Source organism: Buteo buteo, chromosome 13, assembly GCF_964188355.1.
Source record: "Buteo buteo chromosome 13, bButBut1.hap1.1, whole genome shotgun sequence".
Lineage (NCBI taxonomy): Eukaryota > Metazoa > Chordata > Aves > Accipitriformes > Accipitridae > Buteo > Buteo buteo.
In genome coordinates this window covers 8,764,968-8,786,732 of record NC_134183.1, presented here as the reverse complement: position 1 = coordinate 8,786,732, position 21,765 = coordinate 8,764,968, and the positions used below count along the sequence as shown (strand labels likewise).

Below are 21,765 nucleotides of genomic sequence, written 5' to 3'. Positions count from 1 at the left end.
AAGCTTCGTGATTGCTCATGGCTCCCTCTTGCTCATTCTCATTTTCTTGATCTTTCAACTTTTACTATATCAGGAGCAGCTTGTAATGCTCAGTGTTATAAAGGCTATGTTTGCATAAGTGTTTAGGACAGTAGGTATTCAGAAAACAGTTTGGTGTTTGTCCCTAAAGAGCTATCTCCAAGCTTGAGTCAAATATTTAAACCCCTCGCACAAGAGGACCTGGTGTCCACTGCTTCCCTCAGGTTTATACCTTTAAATAGCTGCAGGAAAGTGCTCCTGGATTTGGGTGTGTTCGGGGCTTTTAAATAACAGCAGAGGGTCTTTTTTTACCAGGTATACAGTCAGACTGGGGTAAAGGTGCTCCCTGCTGCCCTACACATCCTGCGGCTAGAGGTGGGAGATTTTGGCTAGTGCTTGGCCTGGGAGAGTTCAAACCTGCTCTCCTAAAGGGCTGCCCAGACCAGCACGCTCGAAGGTGTCCCGGGAAGGTACAAAGGGAAGGAGAGGCTCCCCCAGGACTGCCACAGCAGCGTGGATGGCCCTGCACCGGCCAGGTACAGCATTGCCCTGTGGGGACCGGTCCCGCAGTGCCCGACGAGTCCCTGCTCCCAGAAACTGGCACCTGGGGGCTGTTTGAGGACCAGGGTGGGTACATCTGCCTCTGCCGCTCCGCAGCCTGGCGTCAGCCATCTCAGCTCAAGCACCGTCTGGGTTTGCGAGGACTCCTGGCTTCCCAGGGCTGCGGCTGAGCCTTCAGCCACGGACTCGTCCTCAGTCCTTTCCTGGGATGCTTTGGTTAACGAAGGTGCCGCCATTTGCTTGAGCGTCCTCCGGCCAGTTCAGCCAGCTCAGGGAGGTGAAAACCTCAGAGCCAGCCCTGCAGAGCAGCTTTGCGTTAGGGTCTCCAAACCTACACCCCCAGATCACACTTATTTTACTAGGAAAGACACGGTTTCACTGAGTTTCAGCTGCCTGGCTGGTGCTGAGCAGAGCAGGGCCAGCCCTTTAGCCAGGGGTTGAGCAGGAGGCCTGGGGGGTCAGTCTCGGGTGGGTGAGGGGGACAGGGCTGGGGGGAGGCTGGTCCTGGGGCCGGGGGATCAGCCCTGGGGCAGAGGAGGGGGACGGGGCTGGGGGTCCCGATCCTGGGGGGCTTGGGGGGGGGTGTCAGCCGCGGGGTGGCTGAGGGGGCCAAGGGCAGGAAGGCCCGATCCAGCTGGGGGAGGATGTATCCAAATCCTGAGTGAGCCCCCAGTCCCGAGTGGGGCGCCCCCCCACCCCCTGATCCCCGCTCCTGGGAGACAGCCCCCTCCCGCCCCGGGTCCTCCCGTATCCCATCTGCCCCCGCGGCGGCCGCGCTCGCCATGGCCTCGGCGCCCGCCTCTCCTCCCCCGGCCCATGATGCAGCGCGGCGGCGGCGGCCCGCGCGCAAGATGGCGGCGGAGCGGCAGAGCGCAGGCGGCGGCGGCGGCCGCGGCGGGGCGGGAGGCGGCGGAGGAGGAGGAGGCGGCGGCGCGGAGGAGAACAAGGAGAACGAGAGACCGGTGGGGCCGCAGGCCGGTAGCCTCGGCGACAGCCTGGGCCTGGAGAGCATCCTGCGCGGCGGCGGGGGAACGTGGCAGGCCCGGCCCCGTGGGCGGCGGGGGGACGTGGCGGCCGCTGTGGGGAGCGCGGGGGCTTGTAGGCCCCGGGCGGGCGGGCACGGCCGACTCTGCTTCCCCGTGGGAGAGGACCGGGCGAGGCGGCGGAGACTCCCCTGCCCCTGTGCGGAGGGCGGCGGGTCCGCCCAGGCCGCGGGGCCCCGTGCCTCATGCGGGAGCCGGGCTGTGAGCCCTGGGCTCGGGGCCCCGGAGGTGCCGGGCGATGCTGGCGTGAGCGTGTCGGTGCTACGGCCTGGGCTAACCCTCGCCGTCCCTGGGGGTGAGGGTTTGACGTGGATGAAACCGGAGAGTCAGTTTTGCATTCCTGAGTTGTGGATTTATTCTTTACTCTGCAGCTTTTCCTTCTGAAACGCGTGACAGCTGTCGTCAGCCTTCAAAGCAGAACTCTGCGCTAGGCTGCGTGCTCTAGATATGAGCAGGCTGTCAGTAATCTTCTGGCGGTAATATTAGTGCTTGAAGCAGGCAGTAGTGAATAAAATAAATCTTAACAGGTATGCTGAGATGGCAAACGGGCTCCTCCAGATTTAGCACTTATAAAATCTGATGTGGCATGTAAAGCTTGTGGCATTTTTGTATGTGAAACTTTCATGTGAAACTAGTCCAGCTGCACAGCTGTGATAGAGCTGAGTTTTATCTTCTGGGTAAGAGGAAAACCCCGGTGAAAGAAGGTTGCAGTTTTCCATTTAGCATATGGCAGCTGTTGTAAAATTAGTAACTATTGAGTAAGATGCGGACATAGTAATTGCCCTGGTAATGTTAAGAATACCTAAGTCAATTATAAAGTAAATAATATAGGGGATATGAATTCAATGAGTAACTACACAGGATAAAAGACAGTCTGAAAAAATACTTAAGGTAGACAGCAAGGACGAAGAGTGCTATGTTGAGACATTGCAGTTTGACTTGTTTTTTCTATAAATGCAAACTAATTCAGTGCAATAACTATTGATGCAGGTCTTTAATACTTAAACTAAAGAGACTTTTTTTTAGGTGTAATTCCGAGAAAACACTTCAATAGACATCTGCCATTTTAAACTTTAAAAGTCTGGTAGTTTCTTTTTTTTCTAGCCATAGTAATAGAGTTTCTTTTGGTGGTGTTGTTGTATAGTCTGGTTTTGATTTTGTGGGTTTTTTTTATTTAAGGCTTCTTGGTAAAGCTTAGAAGGGAAATTTTGGGATATAAATACATACAGCACAGAGGTTTCTTGTCTATGATGGAGATTTTCTTTTACAAAATAATCTGCCTTGTAAGCTGAATGGATAACATCAGCAAATTTATTAGAATACAGTGTGATTTTATTTGGTAGTGTTACTAAGTGAATAAAGCAAGTACAGGATGCACAGAAATCGGCAAATATGCTAAAGAATGCACAGACCGGACGGAAATCATGGAGTGATGCTATTGCAAGGCACAGGCCAGTGCACTCTTTCACAGAGTACTTGTTACAGTAATAATGCAGTAAGACTAGAAATGTGTTGAAAAATTGAGTAGAAAATAAGCCCCCTGAATACTTCCCAAAAGCTCTTTTTGTGAAGTTCTCTGTATTCAGAAAGCAGTTTGTTTGTGGAAGCTGTGTCAGGAAGGCAGCAGTGACTCTGCTCAGTATACTTCTGTCCTTTTCCTGAGAGGTGGGACGTTTAAGGGCAGGAAAGCTTCTCTCCGTTTCAGTTTTGCCAACAAAACTGTGTCACAAGCGTGACTGGGGAGGTGGTGTAGTGTAGCTAGGGCAGTCAGTTATATTAGCCTAGATGTGTCAGTTGGCATAGCTTGTTATCCTGAAATGAGCTCTGGTAACAGCAAGACTCTTGTGGTTGCCTGTAAGAGGAGGTGCCTGTGGTATGTCTTAGTCCTGGCCTTGATGAAAGTCATAAAGCTCTGAAGTAAGCAGTGCAGTCATGAGGTCTTTTAGGATCATCACTTCTTTCAGCTGTGTGTTTTTAGGAGGTTTTTGGGTGCCCCTCTGTTCAAAGTGCATTTGCTTAATAGAACCTATAGAGATTCCTTCTGTTATTTTGGGGTAGAACGAAGAACTGGTAACAGACTGTACTGTCAATCTGCCTTAACGTAAATTGCAGTCCTTCAAATTGTGAAGGAGTCTCAGCAGCAGCATGGTTTACGACACGGAGACTTCCAGAGGTACAGGTTAGTAAACAGTGTGGATGTCTTGGAGTTTCTAGTGTGACTTGGCTTACTTCATTTAACATGTAAACCTACTGTAGCAGGCAACAAAAATGATCTGCCAAGTAAATACCCCTTGACAGGTTGTTTCATGTGAAGCAATGTACACTTTTTTCATTAGATGTAATGTGTTGTGACTGTTCCATTTAGGAGGGTATAGACTGGCTCTTGTTTTTCTGTTGCCCTTTAAGAGCTCATTTGTTAACACCTCACTGATAATCATTATACTCTTCCAGAACTGAGTGTTCAATAAACACACATAAAGCAATTAGTAAGGAGAACATAATTCTGATTTTTCAAGATCAGGAATTATTATGTGTCTTCTTACGTTTTTTTTGTATTTATTAACCGCTGGTTTATAGGTAGTTTCTGAACTACCTCTTACCATATGTCATATATGGAGATCTTAGTTGTTAAAACGTCTGTCACAGCCTTTAGTCCTTTTTTTCTGGTTGGAGAGAGCAGTAAACGGAAACAAAGTTGTTCTTTGGCCAGACTGACTGTGGTCATCTTTTCTTTAGGGGTTATTGCTCCCGTAGGCTAAGGCGGCTCCGAAAAACTCTCAACTTCAAGATGGGAAACAGGCACAAGTTCACTGGGAAGAAGGTAACTGAGGAGATTCTCTCAGACAACAGGTACAGTCACTGGATGGAATCAAACATTCAGTATACTGGTGAACAGTTTCTTTCATTTTAGTAATTTATTTTCATGGGGGTGTGGTGGAAAACTCAGAAATGCTTCTTTTCAGAGATGTGTGTTGTTGATATTAATAAAAGATGAAAGTTCAGGCTGCAGTGCAGGGGGAAGAGGCGCTGCTCAGGTCCTGCTTCATCATGTGAACAAGTAGGAGAAGAGGGAGCAGCAACAGCCAGTTCCTTCTCTTCCCTCATAGCTGCTAAAATGGGTTCTTTTCATAATCAGTAAATTACTTTGATATTAAAGAGGAGATTCTTGTTCAGATCTGCTGCAAGGTAGCCATGTGAATGCTGATAACGTAAATGGTGTAGCCAGCAAGGTTGTAGTTGGAGACATAATCCCTTCCCTTTGAACAGAAGTACTGGATTGCAAGTTTTACTTAGATTTTCAAAATCTGGCAGAATGCTTGTCAGAGTATGTGGAGAATAGCCAGGATCTTGGGCTCATTTCTTATCTTTTAAAAACACTTGAAATGTCTGCTGTTTCCTCTTGTGGGGAAAAGAAAACACGATGCTGTCTTCACCTGTATTGTTAAGAAGCCAGATGCGTTATAACATTAGCTGGTGGGAAAGCAGATATGTTTACCCATATTGAGCCAGTTTGAAAAGCAACCTGAAATCATAAATCCCTTGTCTTTGCGATGTCTGTAGTGCTACAGAATGATACCAAATTCTTTTCCTCAGTTGGGTAATTACATTTCTGTAGTGAGAAGTACAGTAGAAAATAGTTAGGAATAATACAACTTTGTGTTCTTCGAATGTTAAGAAATAAAAGCATCTACCTCTTATTAACCAAGCTGAACTTGTGTTACCAAACTTTGCAGATCACATGGCAAAGAACTAGTAGTGATGTGGCCGTTCTTGTTTGAATGTAATTATTTTTCATTAATTTTCCTCTGCCCTGTAGGTATTTGCTGTTGATTCTGATGGATGCAGAGAGAGCCTGGAGTTATGCCATGCAGCTGAAACAGGAAGCAAACACAGAGCCTCGCAAACGATTTCACTTGCTGTCTCGCCTGCGCAAAGCTGTGAAACATGCTGAGGAACTGGAGCGACTGTGTGAAAGTAACCGAGTGGATGCCAAAACAAAGCTGGAAGCTCAGGTAACCACTGGTAGTTTGATCTTGTTTTACAGCAAAAGCTGAACAAGAAACCTTTGGGTTTTGGGTGAAGAGATTATTCTCATCTAGTAATAGGTAATCAAAATGGACCGATTCTTGAGCTGGATAATGTCTCCTTTTGAGTAGCTTGGACTTGCTATTAATGCAGCTGCTGGAATTGCAGAAATAACTAGTGGCACTAGCCAAGATGAGGACCTGGTGTTTAGAAGTTGATTATGGGTATCAAATGGTTGTCCTTGCTTTGGAGAGCAGTACGTTGTCCTGGTTTCAGCTGGGACAGAGTTAACTGTCTTCCTAGTAGCTGGTGCAGTGCTATGTTTTGTGTTCAGTATGTGAAGAATGTTGATAACACACTGATGTTTTCAGTTGTTGCTCGGTAGTGTTTAGACTATAGTCAAGGATTTTTCAGCTTCTCATGCCCAGCCAGGGCACCTGACCCAAACTGGCCAACGGTGTATTCCATACCATGGGACGTCCCATCTAGTTTAGGAACTGGGAAGGGGGGGGCAGGGATTCGCCGCTCGGGGACTGGCTGGGTGTCGGTCGACGGGTGGTGAGCAATTGCCCTGCGCATCATTTGTACATTTCAATCCTTTTATTACTACTGCTGTCATTTTATTAGTGTTATCATTATCATTATTAGTTTCTTCTTTTCTGTTCTATTAAACTGTTCTTATCTCAACCCAGGAGTTTTACTTCTTTTCCTGATGTTCTCCCCCATCCCACTGGGTGGGGGGGGGGAGTGAGTGAGAGGCTGCATGGTGCTTAGTTGCTGGCTGGGGTTAAACCACGACATACGTTTAAGAAACTATGCTCATCTGTTGAGTTACCTATTTGTTAAACACCCTAAAGTAGTGTCATGGATTAAGACCAGCCAACAACTAGGCACTGCGCAGCCGCTTGCTCACTCCTCCCCACTCCCAGTGGGATGGGGAGGAGAATCGGAAAAAAAAAAAAAAGGTAAAACTCGTGGGTTGAGATGAGAATGGTTTAATAACTAAGATAAAATATAATAATGATAATAATAATAGTAAGGAAAAGGAATATAACAGAAAGAGCAATAAACCCTAAGAAAACACAAGTGATGTGCAGTGCATCATCACCTGCTGACCAATGCCTGAGCAGTGATCCACCCCTCCCAGCCAACTCGCCCCAGTTAATATACTGAGCATGACATTCTATGGTATAGAATATCCCTTTGGCTAGTTTGGGTCAGCTGTCCTGGCTGTGCTCCGTCCCAGCTTCTTGTGCACCTGCTCAGTCAGCAGAGCCTGGGAAACTGAAAAATCCTTAACTTAGGATAAGCGCTACTTAGCAACAACTAAAACATCAGTGTGTTATCAACATTATTCTCACACTAAATCCAAAACACAGCACTGTACCAGCTACTAGGAAGAAAATTAACTCTATCCCAGTCAAAACCAGGATAAGTAGCTACCTAGAACACAAGACTTGAGGCTTCAGTTCCTGGAACAAAGATAACAACTGTGTTGTGACACCAGCCTCTTTGAACAAGGGGCTGCAGTCATACTAGGTTAATTAAAACTGCCATTTTGTAGTTTATTACTGGAAAAAAAAAAAGTTGTGTGACATCAGTGGACCATGTTGATTGCATAACAAGCAAGAAACAACTTTGCTTTCATCTCCTTAGAAATGTAGCAGTGTCAGTTAAGAGAAAAAAAGGTGGGTACCTAGTAACCCATAATCCAAGTCAGTTGTCTTTGGTGAGAAGACCAAATGAAAAGCCCAAGGTTTAATCACTTACTGTAGGCGTCACAGCAGCCTTCATACTAAAGGTTGTACAAACTAGGCTGTCAATCACAGGGAAATTAACTTGCCCTTGTGCTGTCTGCAGGCATACATGGCTTACCTCACAGGAATGCTTCGTTTTGAACACCAGGAGTGGAAGGCAGCAATGGAGGCTTTCAACAAATGCAAGTGAGTTCTCCCACTTCACCAACTTCATTTAGTAAATAGTATTGGATCAGTCTAGTAAGTTTATGTACTGTATGTACAGCAGCTCTGTGAGTTGTTTAGTTAATTGTGCACTTAACGGGAAGGTACTACTGAAGAAATGGCATCGTCCAGAGTAGACACGCAAACTCTTCCCTTAAGATAGCATCTCACAAAACAACACTTTCTGCAGTGTTAAATATTTATTCTTTGCTGTAGGACCATATATGAAAAACTGGCCAATGCTTTCACAGAAGAACAAGCTGTACTGTATAATCAGCGTGTGGAAGAGATCTCACCCAACATTCGCTACTGTGCCTATAATATTGGTAAGGAAAGGTGGGGTACCTAATGGCTGACAAAGAGCAAGACTTGTTCACAGGAAAAGAATATTGACTTGATAGTTAAATACTGGCCCAAGTGACATTGCAGTGAGTCAATAATATTTTGGGCAAATTCTGCACACGTTCAGGGTCAGTTTAGCAGTGGAGAAATACACTCATTTTGTGACAGTGCATGTGGTTTTGTGTAAAAAGTCAAAATACCAGTTTGGAGTAGTTTGCTTATGAATTCAGAACAAGATTTCAAATTTATCCCCTTTGTCTCCAAATTGCCAGTATAAAATCTATTGATTAGCTTTTCTATATTAAAATAATTTGTGAACTCAGATGGAAATGTGATCTTGATTTGTTAATTCTGTCAGGTGACCAGTCTGCTATGAATGAGTTGATGCAGATGAGACTGAGGTCTGGTGGCACTGAAGGTCTTCTTGCAGAAAAACTGGAGGTAACTTATTCGCATGCTTTAAGATGAAGCGTTCATTATCACTCTGTTGAGCATAAATATTGCTGCAACACACCATTCAAGAGCCAAAAAGTACCAGAAGAGAGCAAGCAGGCCTAGGCTTTATGGGAAACCTTTCCTAAAAAGTCCTTTGATTTCAAAATAGTCAAGTCTAATGTGAATTTGAAAGGTTCAGTTTTGGATACCTTAAAGTTCAAGCTCGTAAGTTCAGTCTGTTCTCTCCAGGCGCTGATTACCCAAACTCGAGCAAAGCAGGCAGCCACGATGAGCGAGGTGGAGTGGAGAGGAAGAACTGTTCCGGTGAAGATAGACAAAGTGAGGATCTTCTTGCTGGGGCTGGCTGATAATGAAGCAGCGATTGCTCAGGTAACCCAGAAGCCATCTCCAGTACCGGTATTCTAACTGTCCTCTTTCCTTCAGTGTGCAAGATACTACATGATACCTGGACTGAAAGCTTTTGAATAATCTTTTTCTTAAACTTAGGGTTGGAAGGCTAAAAGTAAAAGTGGGAATATTGACTGTAAACCAAAGCTGAAGTGTCAGTTGGGGATAGCTCCCACAATCTATGAAGTGGTAGTCTGGGAGATCTGTTCTGAGTATTACTGCTCTTTTGAACACTGTGCTGCCTAGAAGTGCTACTTTTCAGTGGCAGGGTGGTAACCATTATTATTTGTAAGTCACTTGGAAATGAAGGTTACAATTTTAAGAGAACTGGTTTTGAATTACTGTTCTAATTTATTTAAGTATCTTGCTCAAATGCTCCAGCTTCAGAGCAAGCACAAGAAAAAAGATATGTATGGATCACGTGTTTTTCAGCAGCAAAAAGCGATTTGCCAAACGACGCAGGTGCTGTGAGATTTGTAGCATTCTCTTCTTGACTTGGGCAAATCCTCAAAAGCAGGAAGAGGATTACTAAATGTCAGGATGTAAATCAATTTGAAATGTAACAGTGCTGAAACACTTGCAGTGGCATGTGCATGTCTTTAGTAATGCAGTTTTCCACATTGGGCTTTTTCCTTGGAAGTGGTGCCCAGATGGTGTATTCTGCTTCCCAGTGGCTGCATACAGCACCCTTGCTGTTTGAAAAGGCAGTGAAAGGATCTTTGGTAACAATCTTTACCACTAATGATGGGCTTTTTGCAGCATCAAAACCCATTTATCATCAGGAGAATAATGATTATGAATAGAAATTTAAATGATAAAATGAAAACCCTACAAAGGTATAAGGCAAGAGCAGGGGGTACTGTTAAGAAGGTAGTGTGAGTAGGATAAACAGGATGTGGCTGGGTTGGAAACATTAGTGTTAACCAGTCTTGTCCTAATGTTACGAATTACATGTTGCTGAATTTACTTTTTTGGGAGGTAGTACATTAGTATGGCCAGCAGGTGGAAGTGCAGCTTAGAGTTCAGTGTTCCCTCATTTAATTTCCATCCTGCCAGGCTAGCAGTTGGACCTTTTCAGTTTAGTTGCCCTCTTTATTCCATAAAGCTGTAGCAAAACAGCGATCTGAATTTGTTTTCGTCTTGCTTTGTGTTCCTTGGAAGCTCTGACTAAACAGAGGAGTTTTGTGGTACCACATCACAACTAGTAATGGTGAGAGCTGAGCACGCAGCAGCAGTATTTACATTCCCAGAAGGCTAAAACTTGGCCTTTTGAAAGCAGTTCTGCAGTTGCTGTGTCAGCTGTGATGGGCAGTCCGGCTTCAGCTAAATGCACTGTGGTTCCTGGGATCTTTGGCACCTTTCTGCTAGTCTTCACTAAGTTGAAACCCTAACATAACAGCAGTGCTCTTCAAGGTTTGACTGGAAGCAAACACAAATGTGTGTTTTGTGTAAAAATGGAGATTCTCGGTGCAATTACACCTTCAGTATCTTACTGGTAACGGGAGAAACGGAACAAATAAGCCAAACTGAAATACGAATCCAAGTTTAAAATTACTTGTGTCAGCCTTTTTGTAGACTTGAATGCATGACTTCAAGGGCCCATTGGCTAGCCAGGTAGAAGGGAGAAGGTTAAAGGGCAGAGTGATGGAAGTGTGCTCCTATCTGGTATTGCCTCAAGGATTCTGTGGTCATCTCTGGTAACTAGGACTGCAGCAAAAATGGGTGGTAATAACTTCTAGGGATGATACACAGTGTTTTAGAACAAAGAAAAAATTAGAAGTGAGCACTCCTAGACTTTCAGAAGTGGGTTCAGTGGGGTTAGTAACCTTGATCTCTTTAAGATGAACCTGTGCTGTTTTATCAGGACACTTGAATCACCAGCTGTAGCACTTGCATCTCAGTTTTATGATATGATATCTCCCAAATCAGAACATGTGTGTATTTATGCATAGAATCAGCTTAACCTTAGGAGGTTTTGCTTCAAAAGGAAAGCCCTTGTTTCATTGCACGGCCCAGCCCTTTCCCTGTTTGTGCTTGACTGATGATCTAGCTATGTCTGTTTTCATTTTTGTGCATACAGTGAAATTGCTGTGCTCCTCTGGGTGAGGTTGAGAATGCTGTCAAACTTGTCTCTGGTTATTCTCAGTAGTTAGTCCCACCTTAAAAATTCTTGCAGCAAATCTAAAAAAAAAACAAACCAAAACAAAAAAACCCAACCAAACAACAAAAAACCCCAAACAAAAAACAAAACCAAACCCCAAAAACCACCTTCATCTCAGGTCAAGATACCTGAGGCTTTGTGAGGGACTAAAAATAACATTCCTTAATGGGTTTGCAAACCTGAGAAGCGGAGAGGCAGAGACTGTAGAGCTCTACAGAAGATAAACAAGTGAGCATGTTTTTAGATAGTTTTTTATTCATTTGGACAATTGCAAATTTATTGCAGCAAAGTTTATCTTATGCTATTACATGAGATGGAAGAGGTATAACACAGTGCTGATACACTTTAATCTCTCCTTTCATTGCTAAGGTTGAGGTTTGTTTCTGGGCAGTTTTCTCTTACTGAATTAGTAAGAGTCTTGTGATCTCCATCTGGTTACCTTCTCAGTCACCTGAAATGGAAGCTAAGTTTGCTTTTGGGTGCATTGTTTAGTTGGGTACATGATATGCCAGTCTATTAGGCAGAGATCAGGCTTCAACTTGTTTTTTAAAATTTCAAATTCTGATTTTGGGGCAGAAGGCCAAAAGCTGCTTAGTTTTTTGACAAAACTTGTGGTGACAGCAGAAAAGCACTCAGTCATTCCTCCTACTAAAATACAGGGTTACTTTAAAAAATGCTTCAAACAAGCAAATCGTTGCCACTGTGAGCATTACTAGAGTGGGAGTGTGGAAAAGATAATCATCTACATGTTCTTACCACATGAGAAAAGTTAAATCAGCATAACAAGAGCAGTCTACATTGGTAGTTTGCCAGTTCAGTAATGCTCAGCTCTCCTTCCGTTGCTGGGCCTTTCCCACAGTGCAGTCCAACCTCAGCTGTTCTCAGAGCAACGTGGGTGCCATCCTGGAAGGGAATGCAGTTGCTGGGAAGGTAGCTGTTGCAGGGATGAGGCGGTCAGAGCTGTGTGTGCTAGGCCTTTGGTGCTGGTAATTTCTCAGCACTGACCACGTTTCCTGCAATTTCTGGCAGTTTGCTCTGTAGAACATACTGCAGACAGGTACAGATTGGAGTTCTAGCTACCCATGGATCTTAAAGCCGTAATTTGGGAGAAACTTTGTTTAATCTCCTCAGTTAATTCTTGTATCATGGGATGCAAAATACAAAAATTTCTAGTAGATATCTGTCTTAACTTTCCTTTTTTCTTAGGCAGAAAATGAAGAGACAAAGGAACGCTTGTTTGAATCTTTACTCAGTGAGTGTAGAGATGCCATTCAGGCTGTTCGGGAAGATCTGAAACCAGACCAGGTAAGCTGCAAACATCAGTGTTCCTACTTTCAACAACATAGCATTTCTTTGGGACTGATTTGTTATTGTTAAACTTGCTTAACAGTAAAAGTGGCTGGGATTTCTTTAATAAAAAGCTGCAAAAGAGTCTGTCACCTTTGATTTTATTCTCTTCAGAACTGGAGGGAGTGAATAGCAATGTAGAAGCCCTTGTTCTTTTCTCTAGAAGTTTGTTAAAACTTCCATGGTTTACCCAAACCTTGAGTTGTTTCTGATGTTTTCTTCCCTTGGCTGCCAGTTCTAAGTAAATAATACAGTGTTTTGTCCACAATTTATGCAGAAGCAGCGAGAACACTCTCTGGAAAATGATTCTGGGAAGGTGTCCAACATCCAGTACTTACACAGGTAATAGGCAAACATTGCTGCCTGTACTAGTGTGAAGAAGTCATGCTCTTATGTCAAGATTTTATTTTTGTTTTTGTTTTATGGAGTTTTTGTTCTGGGCCTTGGATCTCAAAGGATGACTGTATGGATAAGGATCTGATTCATGCAGCTTTGAAAACATTTTACTTAAGACTCACATGTTGACCTTTCAAATGTTTTTTCCCCTACTAGGATCAGCTTAGACTGGGGCAAGGAGTTTTTTCAGAACAAAGATTAATGTCTGAGTAGTTCTGGCAGTCTGCTAATAGTATTTTATCTTTTATCTTTTTAGTTATTTGACTTATATCAAGCTGTCAACAGCCATCAAGCGCAATGAGAGCATGGCAAATTCTCTGCAGAAGGCACTGCTGCAGCAGCAGCGGTCAGAAGAGGATGGTAAGCGCGCACCACGGCCTCAGGACCTGATCCGTCTTTATGATATCATTTTGCAGGTAAGGCTGGGAAAACAAATCTAATTCTTCATACTGACTGGAGAACTTTGGTACAAAAAGTTAGTGTAGAAAATACAGCAGTGCAAGTGAACTGCCCGTGAAGTCTGAAGAGCAACTGAGTACCTACAGTTACCTTGTTGAAAATGTTCAACATCTACATGAAACACAAAAAACCACTTCTAGCTGTGAACAGAAAGTGCTGCTAGAACGGGTGCCCTTGGTTGTACGCTCTAATGCAGTTTTAAGATAGCTTTTCTGACTCTTTTATGCAGCACCCTGATAGCTGCCTTAGTTTCTGCTGGCCAGAGAAAGCAGCTGAAAATACTTAAAAGGCACTTGTTCTTCATAAGCAGCTTCTCAATTTCTCACATGAATTTTCTATTAACTGTGGGAGCCTGTTGCTGAAGCTGTTGTGAATGTGAAAGGGAAATGCCTTATGAAAGAATTACTTCATGTGAAATCTGAGGAGTCTTTGTCCTAATTCCTGTTTGTGTCAGGAAATCTGTCCTGAGGGCAAACTTGCACAAGTTTCAATGAGTGCCCTTCACAAGGTTAGCATACTGATAATTAGAAAACTGGAAGCTATTTCCATGGGAGTGTACTGTTGACTTGTTAAAAGGGGCAGCTTTCTCTTACTCCAGCAGATTCCAGAGGAAAACAACGCCTGCATTTGTTACTCTTGCTCTCTTTTGCACAGAACCTTGTGGAACTGACACAGCTTCCTGGCCTAGAAGAGGACAAGAACTTCCAAAAAGAGATTGGATTGAAGACACTTGTGTACAAAGCTTACAGGTGACTGAGAAACAGCCAGGTTTTCTTTAGCAGGCATTACATCTTCAAAGCTTATTATTCCAAAGCTCTGTGTGCTGTACAGGACTTTGATGCGGTTTCATCTGCCCTTTTGTGAAATGAAGGCTGGATGCTAAAGGGAAACTGGCCAGTGCCACTTAATAATATGTCCTGTTATCAGTCATTTCAGTTGGCAAAAGGTATGGATAACAAACATGTCAAGGATCCACTCTTTACTGTTGCAGGTGTTTCTTCATTGCACAGTCCTATGTCCTGGTAAAGAAATGGAGTGAAGCTCTTGTTTTATATGAAAGAGTGCTGAAATATGCCCATGAAGTTCAGTCAGGAGCTGGAGCTTATATGAACAGCTTGAAGGTAGGAACCCAGTCCTGTGTGTAGAAGAGAGATGAAGTTTATGAAAAGGCTCTGTCCTGGTATTTATTGTCAATTAGGTGCCAGGCCATTGCAATTCAAGACTGGTCTTTAAGTAGGGAGAAGAGTAATACAAGTGTGACTTCTTGACACATTATAGTAGTGGAAACGCTTCAACTGGCCACTTGCTTTGGGGGAGAGGCAGACTTACTGTAACAACTCCATAACAATTTACCACTTTTTCTCACATGGGCATTTTCTGTTATACAACTTCTGTACTGCTTGAAGGGCTGTGCTGTAGCTTTTCCCCTTCTGGGAAGTCTTATCAGCGCTAGGACTTAATTTCTTAGTTCTGACTTTGTCAGGTTTTACCTTTGCCCTAACTCTTAAACTGGCACATTTCAGGCTCTCAAATGATTTTCTTTAATGACCTAGGAGCTGCCTGATGTTCAGGATCTGATCACTCAAGTCAATGCAGAGAAATACTCCTTGCAAGCAGCAGCTATATTAGGTGAGTTGCACAATTATGCTAGAACTCTAGCGTCTCTTTAATAGTGCCCCTGCAGCTATTTCATTCCTTTTATTTAATTTCTGAAGTTCCAAGTGTTTTTCCACTTCACTCTGATCTATGTAGGGTCTGGAAAATGTTTCCTCCGCCCCCAGTTCTAGCTGCTTCTGGCTGTGTTTAGTGTAGCTAGGCAACCAATGAGTAGACATTGGGCATCTTGCTCCCTGCCCAGAGGTGTGAAAACGCTTCATGAGGGTGTGTACCTGTTTTGGTAACCTGCACAGAACACTGTTTACTGTTTTAATTTTTTTACTGCAAACAAGTTGGCCTTACTCATCCCAGTTTTGCCTAGCTGGGAGAACTACTGAGAAAGGGGAGAGCAGTGATGTTCTGCTCTTCGTCAGTGTCAACCAGGTTAGTGGAACTTTGGGGGAGTGGATGAACTTTGTGATTTCTTGGGCTGCTGTTTTTGCTGTGCCTGCTGCTGGAAACCCAAGATAAGTAATGGATTGCCTTGTCTTTTATTGCCTTAATCTTGTTTTAACAGACCCCACTGGGGTCTTCTCATCATCTTCTGCTTTGTGCTTAACTCAGAATCTGTGCTTCTTTCAGGAGTTTCTTGTGACAATGTGAAGGAGAAGCTTTCCATCACTGGAGAGCTGTGTTGGCTGTAGATGAGTGTGTGTGATCCTCTTAGTCTAGAAAGCAAGTTGAGTCTACTGAAAATATTGTCTTGTGTATCCCAGAAAGCAAGGCTCATAGCTACGCTTGGAGGACAGCTGACTCCTGAGAAAGTCTTACTTTACGCCAAGATCTAGCCTGTTATTCTTACTGCTTTTTCTTCAATTTTGCAGATGCAAATGATACTCATGAGACTGAGTCTCCATCTCAGGTCAAGGATGGCAAGGTAAGAGCTGAGAGCTCAGGCAAATTCCAGTAGTGTTCTTAATGAACTTTACTTTTAACTTGTTACCTGAGTGTCTCTTGCAACTCCTAGAAATGTCATGCTGATTGGAGTTTCATCATGACTAGTATATTTAAGAGATTTTATTAGGCTTGTTTTCATTCTGCAAGTCTGGAAGGTGGCTGACAGAGTGGGGTTCCTTGGGTAGGAGCTAGGCAGCTGCTTGCCTCTTCTAGTATGGCATCTTTTTTCTTTTTTTTAATTTAGCTTTCTCCCTGCACATGGGAAGGTTTTCCAGAGATCCCGCAGCGATGTTTTGACAGGGGTTCAAATCATCTTCAAGGGCCCAAGATGTCACATAAGGGAACTTCAGCTTCTGTTGTCTCAGTTGCTGCTTAATCAATCCTCTTTGCTTGTTTGACACTTGTCAGCTTTGACTCGACATGTGTTTAATTTGTGTTTCTGCACTGGTCTTTTTCAGCCACTCTCGGAACGGTTTGAGACTTTCTGTCTGGATCCTTCTCTTGTCAGCAAGCAAGTCAGCCTTGTGCACTTCCCTCCGGGCTTCCAGCCCATTCCATGCAAACCCTTGTTCTTTGACCTGGCCCTTAATCATGTTGCTTTCCCACCTCTGGAGGACAAGGTGGAGCAGAAGGCCAAGAGTGGCCTCACAGGATATATAAAGGGCATCTTTGGATTCAAAAGTTAACCAGGACCCCGTGAGGAACAGAGGTTTTATTCTGTATTGAAGGAAAAGCTCCAAGAAGTTCTAGGACACAAATATCAGCACCTGAAACCAACAGAGGGAAGTTTTACCATCTTCTTCCCTATGTTCTGTGTATATGTCTGTGCACTTATATTATCTCCCAGTGTATTGAAGACAAACAATCTATTCAGAAACATATGTACACTATAAATAGCTGAAAATAACCTGGAGCACAGAGAAATTCCTTTCTGCTTGGAGAAGTTGGAGCTTGCTTTGTGACCAGTGGCCTGTTCAGGGCCAGTACACATCTACTTACCATGGACCAGGGCATAGGCATAATTTGATTCCTTCCTTCGCCCTATTATTTGACACTATAATTTGGTATTTGGGTCTAGAAATCTGGGTGTGATGGGGAAACGGAGGCAAAAGTAGATGCAGAACTAAACCAGCGAGGTGAGGCTGCCTACATCAAGGCTATGAAACAGTAGCCAAGGGGGCTAACTTCTCCTTCCCTTTTGACTCCCGGAAGTGTCTGTATTTTTAAAAAATGTAACATTCAGAAATTACAATATAGAGCCTCTTTCCTTATTGATAAGGATGGCAAATACCTTACCAAATATTAATGGTTACCCCAGTTGTGGTAGAGTATAACCTGAATTTGTACTCTGGGCCAATATGATCCTTCTTTATTGAGATACATCTTGTTAAATACCTACATACAGTATAGAACCTATTCCTACAAGGCGCTTCCTGGGAAACTAGCTTCATGGGTGGCTTTAGAAATACCTACTTGCTCTTCATGGGAAGTTGGGTGTCTCAATATTTGTTTTGTCTCTGATCTAAACCTTGCCTGAAAAGATGATCTTTTTCTGGAGTTCATCTGTTGCTTTTTTCCTCACCCTTGGTCAGTAGATACACCTGAAATGAGGAATAAGCAACAGAAGACCAGTAGGTTCTTGAGTGATAGATCTCTGTCGTGCCAGACAGCTGTTTTTTTTTTATAAAGCGCCCAGGTGCTGTGGTGATAGGCACTTTCAAAATGTGGGTAACTTCATAATTGTGATCATTTAAACAGGAAAAAAAACCCAAAACAACACAGTACATGGGGCAGAACTGTTCCTAAATAAAGTATTTGGAAGTTTCCACCAGCAATGTTTGGGTTTTCACTAAGTCTGTAGCTGGAAGGTGAAACAGCAGTTTGTTCTAGCTGCCTTAACTCTTCTGCACTGGTTGTCTTGACTTTGCATTGTTTCTCCATTTTTAGGCACTGGAGTTAGTAGGGGTGGAAACAGAAGAACTGTTTTAAAAGATCAAGTTGTTGTCATGGGAATTTTCCATGCAAGGTGTGCATGTCAGATGAATGCGGGGAATTAACAGTTCCCATTATTTTAATATGAATGTTTGCTGCTTTGTTCCAAGTCGATCTGATTTGTGAGTTCTCAAAGTACAAAGCAACCTTCAAGAGGACTCTGTGCTCAGAAAGGGGTAAGAGAAGGAGGAGGAACTTCTTGTTCATGTTTAATTTTTGCAACATGGAAACAAAATCGGAATTTCTTGTATTCTAGCTAATTCCATTTGCCTCTGGATGCCAGGGGGATTTTACAAGAGAAGGGGAAAGTGCAGAGCTGAAAGAAATGTGGAAGACTATTTATTCATCCGATGACAATTTCTAGAAAACATGGTCTTGAATGGCAGATTTCTCTTCCCCATAAAGCCTGTTTCCTTTTAGACAAGGAAAGGTCATACAATAACTGGCACAAGCATCAGCTGGTCTGCTTCATGGTACCTCTTTCTGTGTACGTTAATCTGAGCTTCTCTCTCCTTTTCAGCTTTTATATCAAATCACTTTGAGAACTGTTCTACTGTTTGGTTTGCAAACCAAACTCCTTTCTGCTTTCCTACCACAAATCTGTGTGGTGGCTGGATTGATTCCAGTGAAACTTGTACTGCGGCCACTTTCTAATTGGTTACTGTTACAAAAAGCTAAGGGCGATTGGCCTCTTCATGTCAAACACCTTTTGACAGATAACTGATTAGTTGAACGCAGATAAGAAATCTGAAAACAATAAAGTTTTATTCCTGACCTCTGAGGTGTGTAGTTTCTGTTGAACATTGAGAACACTAAGCACTCTGCCACCGAAGCATTCAGAGGATCAAGGTCACGCCGTGACCTGGGGCTACTTAACCCCTGGAGAATGACCACTTAGTTCTGGAGGAGGATCTTCTGCCTGAAGGCTCAGATAACAACATGCACCACTCTCCGAGGTAACTTGGCTTATTTGTTTTGATGTAACGCTAATGGAAAGTGAGTAGAGTGGGGTTTGTAAGCAAGTGTTGTGACTTAAATAATGTGGAAGGCACCGATGAGGCACTAGGAAAAACTAAAAAAGTTTAAAAAAAAAAAAAAAGTACTGCTATTCAAGTCACCCGTATGATGAAAACCAGACTTGCAAAGTTCATTCAGGCTTTTAGCCCAGCACTGGAGATTGGAATGGCAAAGGTGAGGCTTAGACGGCAGCAGTTGTAAGGGAATGGCGCGGGCAAGTGAAGTGTCTGATGTGACATATGGAAGAACCCATTCCCCTGGAACTGCCAAGTGTTAGTTGTGCCTGAAACAGCCGGAGCAAGATGCAGAGTGCTGGTTTGTGGTGCTTGGAAACCTGCTTCCTTATTGCTCTGTTCTTTCATTAGGCTGTACTGTTTGCTTTAAAGTGTTTGCTCTCTTTCCATGAATTAATTGGCAAGTAGGCCGCACGATTGCCCTCAAACAGGAAGCTCCAGCAGAATGGTCAAGATTATTACTTTCAATGAACTTTTCCTATGCAGTATCTTTGGGCTTAGCACTGGAATTTTAATTACAGGCTGAGCTAGCCTAGCCATGCCTGGTACCATTGCATCAATTAAAATAGGAATGAGATGTACATCGTGGCCCTCAGCCCCCCCACCATCAGTGATACACCTGTGTCTTGCGTGATGATCACTTCTGGTCATGCACTCTGAGGTGTCCAGTGACAATGGATAGGTCTTGAGGGACGTATGGGCTATATGAGAAATGATTAGCATGAGACAAACTGGGCAGTTTTAAGGAGAGAAATGAGAGGTGACATGTGGGACAGTAACAGTCTGGCCTGGGAGCTCCTAAATAACAGTCTCTGCCTCCTTGAAAACAGGGGAATTGGGGGTATTTTAAACTGAAGCTATTGTGTTACCAGAGAAAATCATTGCTGTCTAATCCAAGCTGCTTCGGATGGACAGCATCCCTGGTGAGCACTGGCAGCAAGTTCTCTAGGGCCTCTATGGCTGCCTTACATTGATGAGCTGGTTGCAGGTTCAGCTGGCAGCCTCTGTTGGGTGCACCTGGCAGTGGAAGGCTACAGTCCCTGGAATTTCAGTGTTGGAAGTCCTTGTCCAACTACAGTGGCAGTGAGTAGAACTAGTTCTTGGAAGAAGGTGCATTTGCTGAGAGATGTCGGGGGCTCCCACATAGCTCTTGTCAACTGCCCTGTTAGAGCTGCAAGCACAAATACCCCATGGTGTTCAGCTGGGGATGTAAATTGGGAGTTTGCTCACTTAAAGGAGTGATTTGATGTGATCTTGATTGTATACGGCTGCTCCTCTTTTTCTTCAGGATAGGATTGCTATTTTCAAGCATAAGAGCAGCTGGAGGTAGGTTTGTCTGCCAAAGAAGAGCCCTTTTTGATCCAGGTGGGAGGAATGCATGGCGGGTGCCCCCAGTGTGTAATAGGAAGCTCCAAGAGGAAGGATGTAATGCAACAGAAAGCAGACAATGATCCTGAAAGCTGCTCGGTAGAGGTGGCCTAGCAGCACCCCGTGTGCTCTGAGCTTTCCTGGGGCTGAGGCAGGAGCAGCAGCAGCAGCTCTCGGTGGCTGCTTTGCCTTCTCCTCCCTCCCCTGCTCTGAATTGAGGAAGTGCTGGGCAGCACTGCGGGCTGCAGCTGCCTGTCCAGCCCAGCTCAGAAACCTGGGTCACTGCTCAAGTCCCTCTTCTTCCCGGGACCTGCTCCGGCCACCCCTCTGTCCCTGGCACTCAGAGGATTTGGTGTGGAGCGACTCGGTGCTCGGGGAGCTGATCACGCAGCGGTTTGGAGGGACACACCTACAGCAAAGGTTCGTGCCGGGCTTTCACTTCTTGGGCTCACCCAAACTGCGCCAAGGGTGAACAGGTTTGTGAAATGCAGCCGCTCCCTGACCCTCTCCCTTTGGGTGAGGTCTCCTTGGCCTGAGTGTGCTGCTTTGTGTCTGTGGAGGAGAGGCTTGGTCCTTTGCTAGCCTGCTGCAAAGTCACCTGAACTGCCGGTCGGGTAACTGCTGCTGTTGCTGCAAAAATCCCATCTCTTGTGGAAGTGGGTCACGGTGGGATTTGGGTGGGGACAGACCCGGTGCGTCCTTGCTCCGGAGCATCCAGCCTGAATAGCTGGAGTGTCCTCACTCTTCATTTTTGTTTGCATTGGGGATTTACTTTTTGCAGCAGGGTGTGAATTAGTGCCTTGCTCTGTGCTGAGCACTGGATTACAGTGTTTGGGTTAGAGCTAAGCCCAAGTGCAAATTCCTGTGTGCAAGGGAGGTGGCTGTGTCCATCCCCCCCGCCGACCATGTCCCCAGCCCTTCTCTGGGCTGCTGCAAGTAACCTGGGGTGAAAACCTTCCCACCTCTGGCCTAAAAAGTGCTAATGTCTCAGAGGAGGAGGTTTAAAACCACTTTCAAAGGGTGTAGTTTGCATGTCTGTTGTGCGCACGTGGCCTTGGGCGCAGCTTTCATGTTCTCCAGTGCCATCGAATTCAAATTTGGACCCAGGTCCTAATGTGTACTTAGCATTTTTAGGCACTGCCGAACTATGATCTTTGGCAAACTCCTCCACAGCTGGGCACCTGTAGTGTTGGAGTTATTAAAGTTAAAATTCTTGCTCTGGAAATAATCATCTTGTCCTTCCCTTGCTGGGCTGTGGGACAGTGGTGTCTGTGCACAGAACAGACACGGCAGTTTGCCCGAGGCTCGCACGCTGTACATGAGGATTAGTGACTCTCATCCCCAGCCCGTGGTCAGTCCGGGGAGTGATGCTGTGGCTGTGGTGCCCGAATGACTAAAGAGCAGCATCAAAGCCTCTGAATTACCTTCAGTGCTTGCCTTTTTCCACAGAAGCGGGAGAACATCTAATTTTCTCAGAGCATCAAATTAAGTCAGGCAAGGCGAAGTCTGGCTGCACAGAATTAGTTGTGGCAGACAGATTCATCCCGCTCTGGTCCCTGCCTGTGACACAGAAACACTCACCACCAAATCATGCAAGAGCACCTCAAAAATGGAGCTTTGCAGGAGATTCACATCTGATTGAAAAGCGCTCAGGGCTTTTGGGC

The 21,765-nt window shown here is 44.5% G+C and overlaps 2 protein-coding genes across 2 annotated transcripts in view; both read left to right on the top strand.

Annotated features, from left to right (window-relative positions):
• Nucleotides 1-1,419: 1,419 nt before the first annotated feature.
• Nucleotides 1,420-18,476, top strand: SRP68 (signal recognition particle 68). The gene is made up of 16 exons (XM_075044579.1): nucleotides 1,420-1,587; nucleotides 3,735-3,801; nucleotides 4,359-4,472; nucleotides 5,440-5,635; nucleotides 7,509-7,591; nucleotides 7,826-7,935; nucleotides 8,310-8,392; nucleotides 8,636-8,776; nucleotides 12,162-12,260; nucleotides 12,580-12,644; nucleotides 12,955-13,114; nucleotides 13,812-13,906; nucleotides 14,149-14,278; nucleotides 14,711-14,786; nucleotides 15,638-15,690; nucleotides 16,169-18,476. The coding sequence occupies exons 1-16, from the start codon at nucleotides 1,431-1,433 to the stop codon at nucleotides 16,394-16,396; spliced, it is 1,857 nt and encodes a 618-aa protein (XP_074900680.1). The 5' UTR covers nucleotides 1,420-1,430; the 3' UTR covers nucleotides 16,397-18,476.
• Nucleotides 18,477-18,557: 81 nt separating this feature from the next.
• EVPL (envoplakin) overlaps nucleotides 18,558-21,765 on the top strand; it is a 34,765-nt gene continuing 31,557 nt past the window's right edge. The window contains exon 1 of the mRNA XM_075044578.1: nucleotides 18,558-18,658. The gene's annotated coding sequence lies outside the window, so the exon portion shown is untranslated. The remainder of the gene's footprint in view (nucleotides 18,659-21,765) is intronic.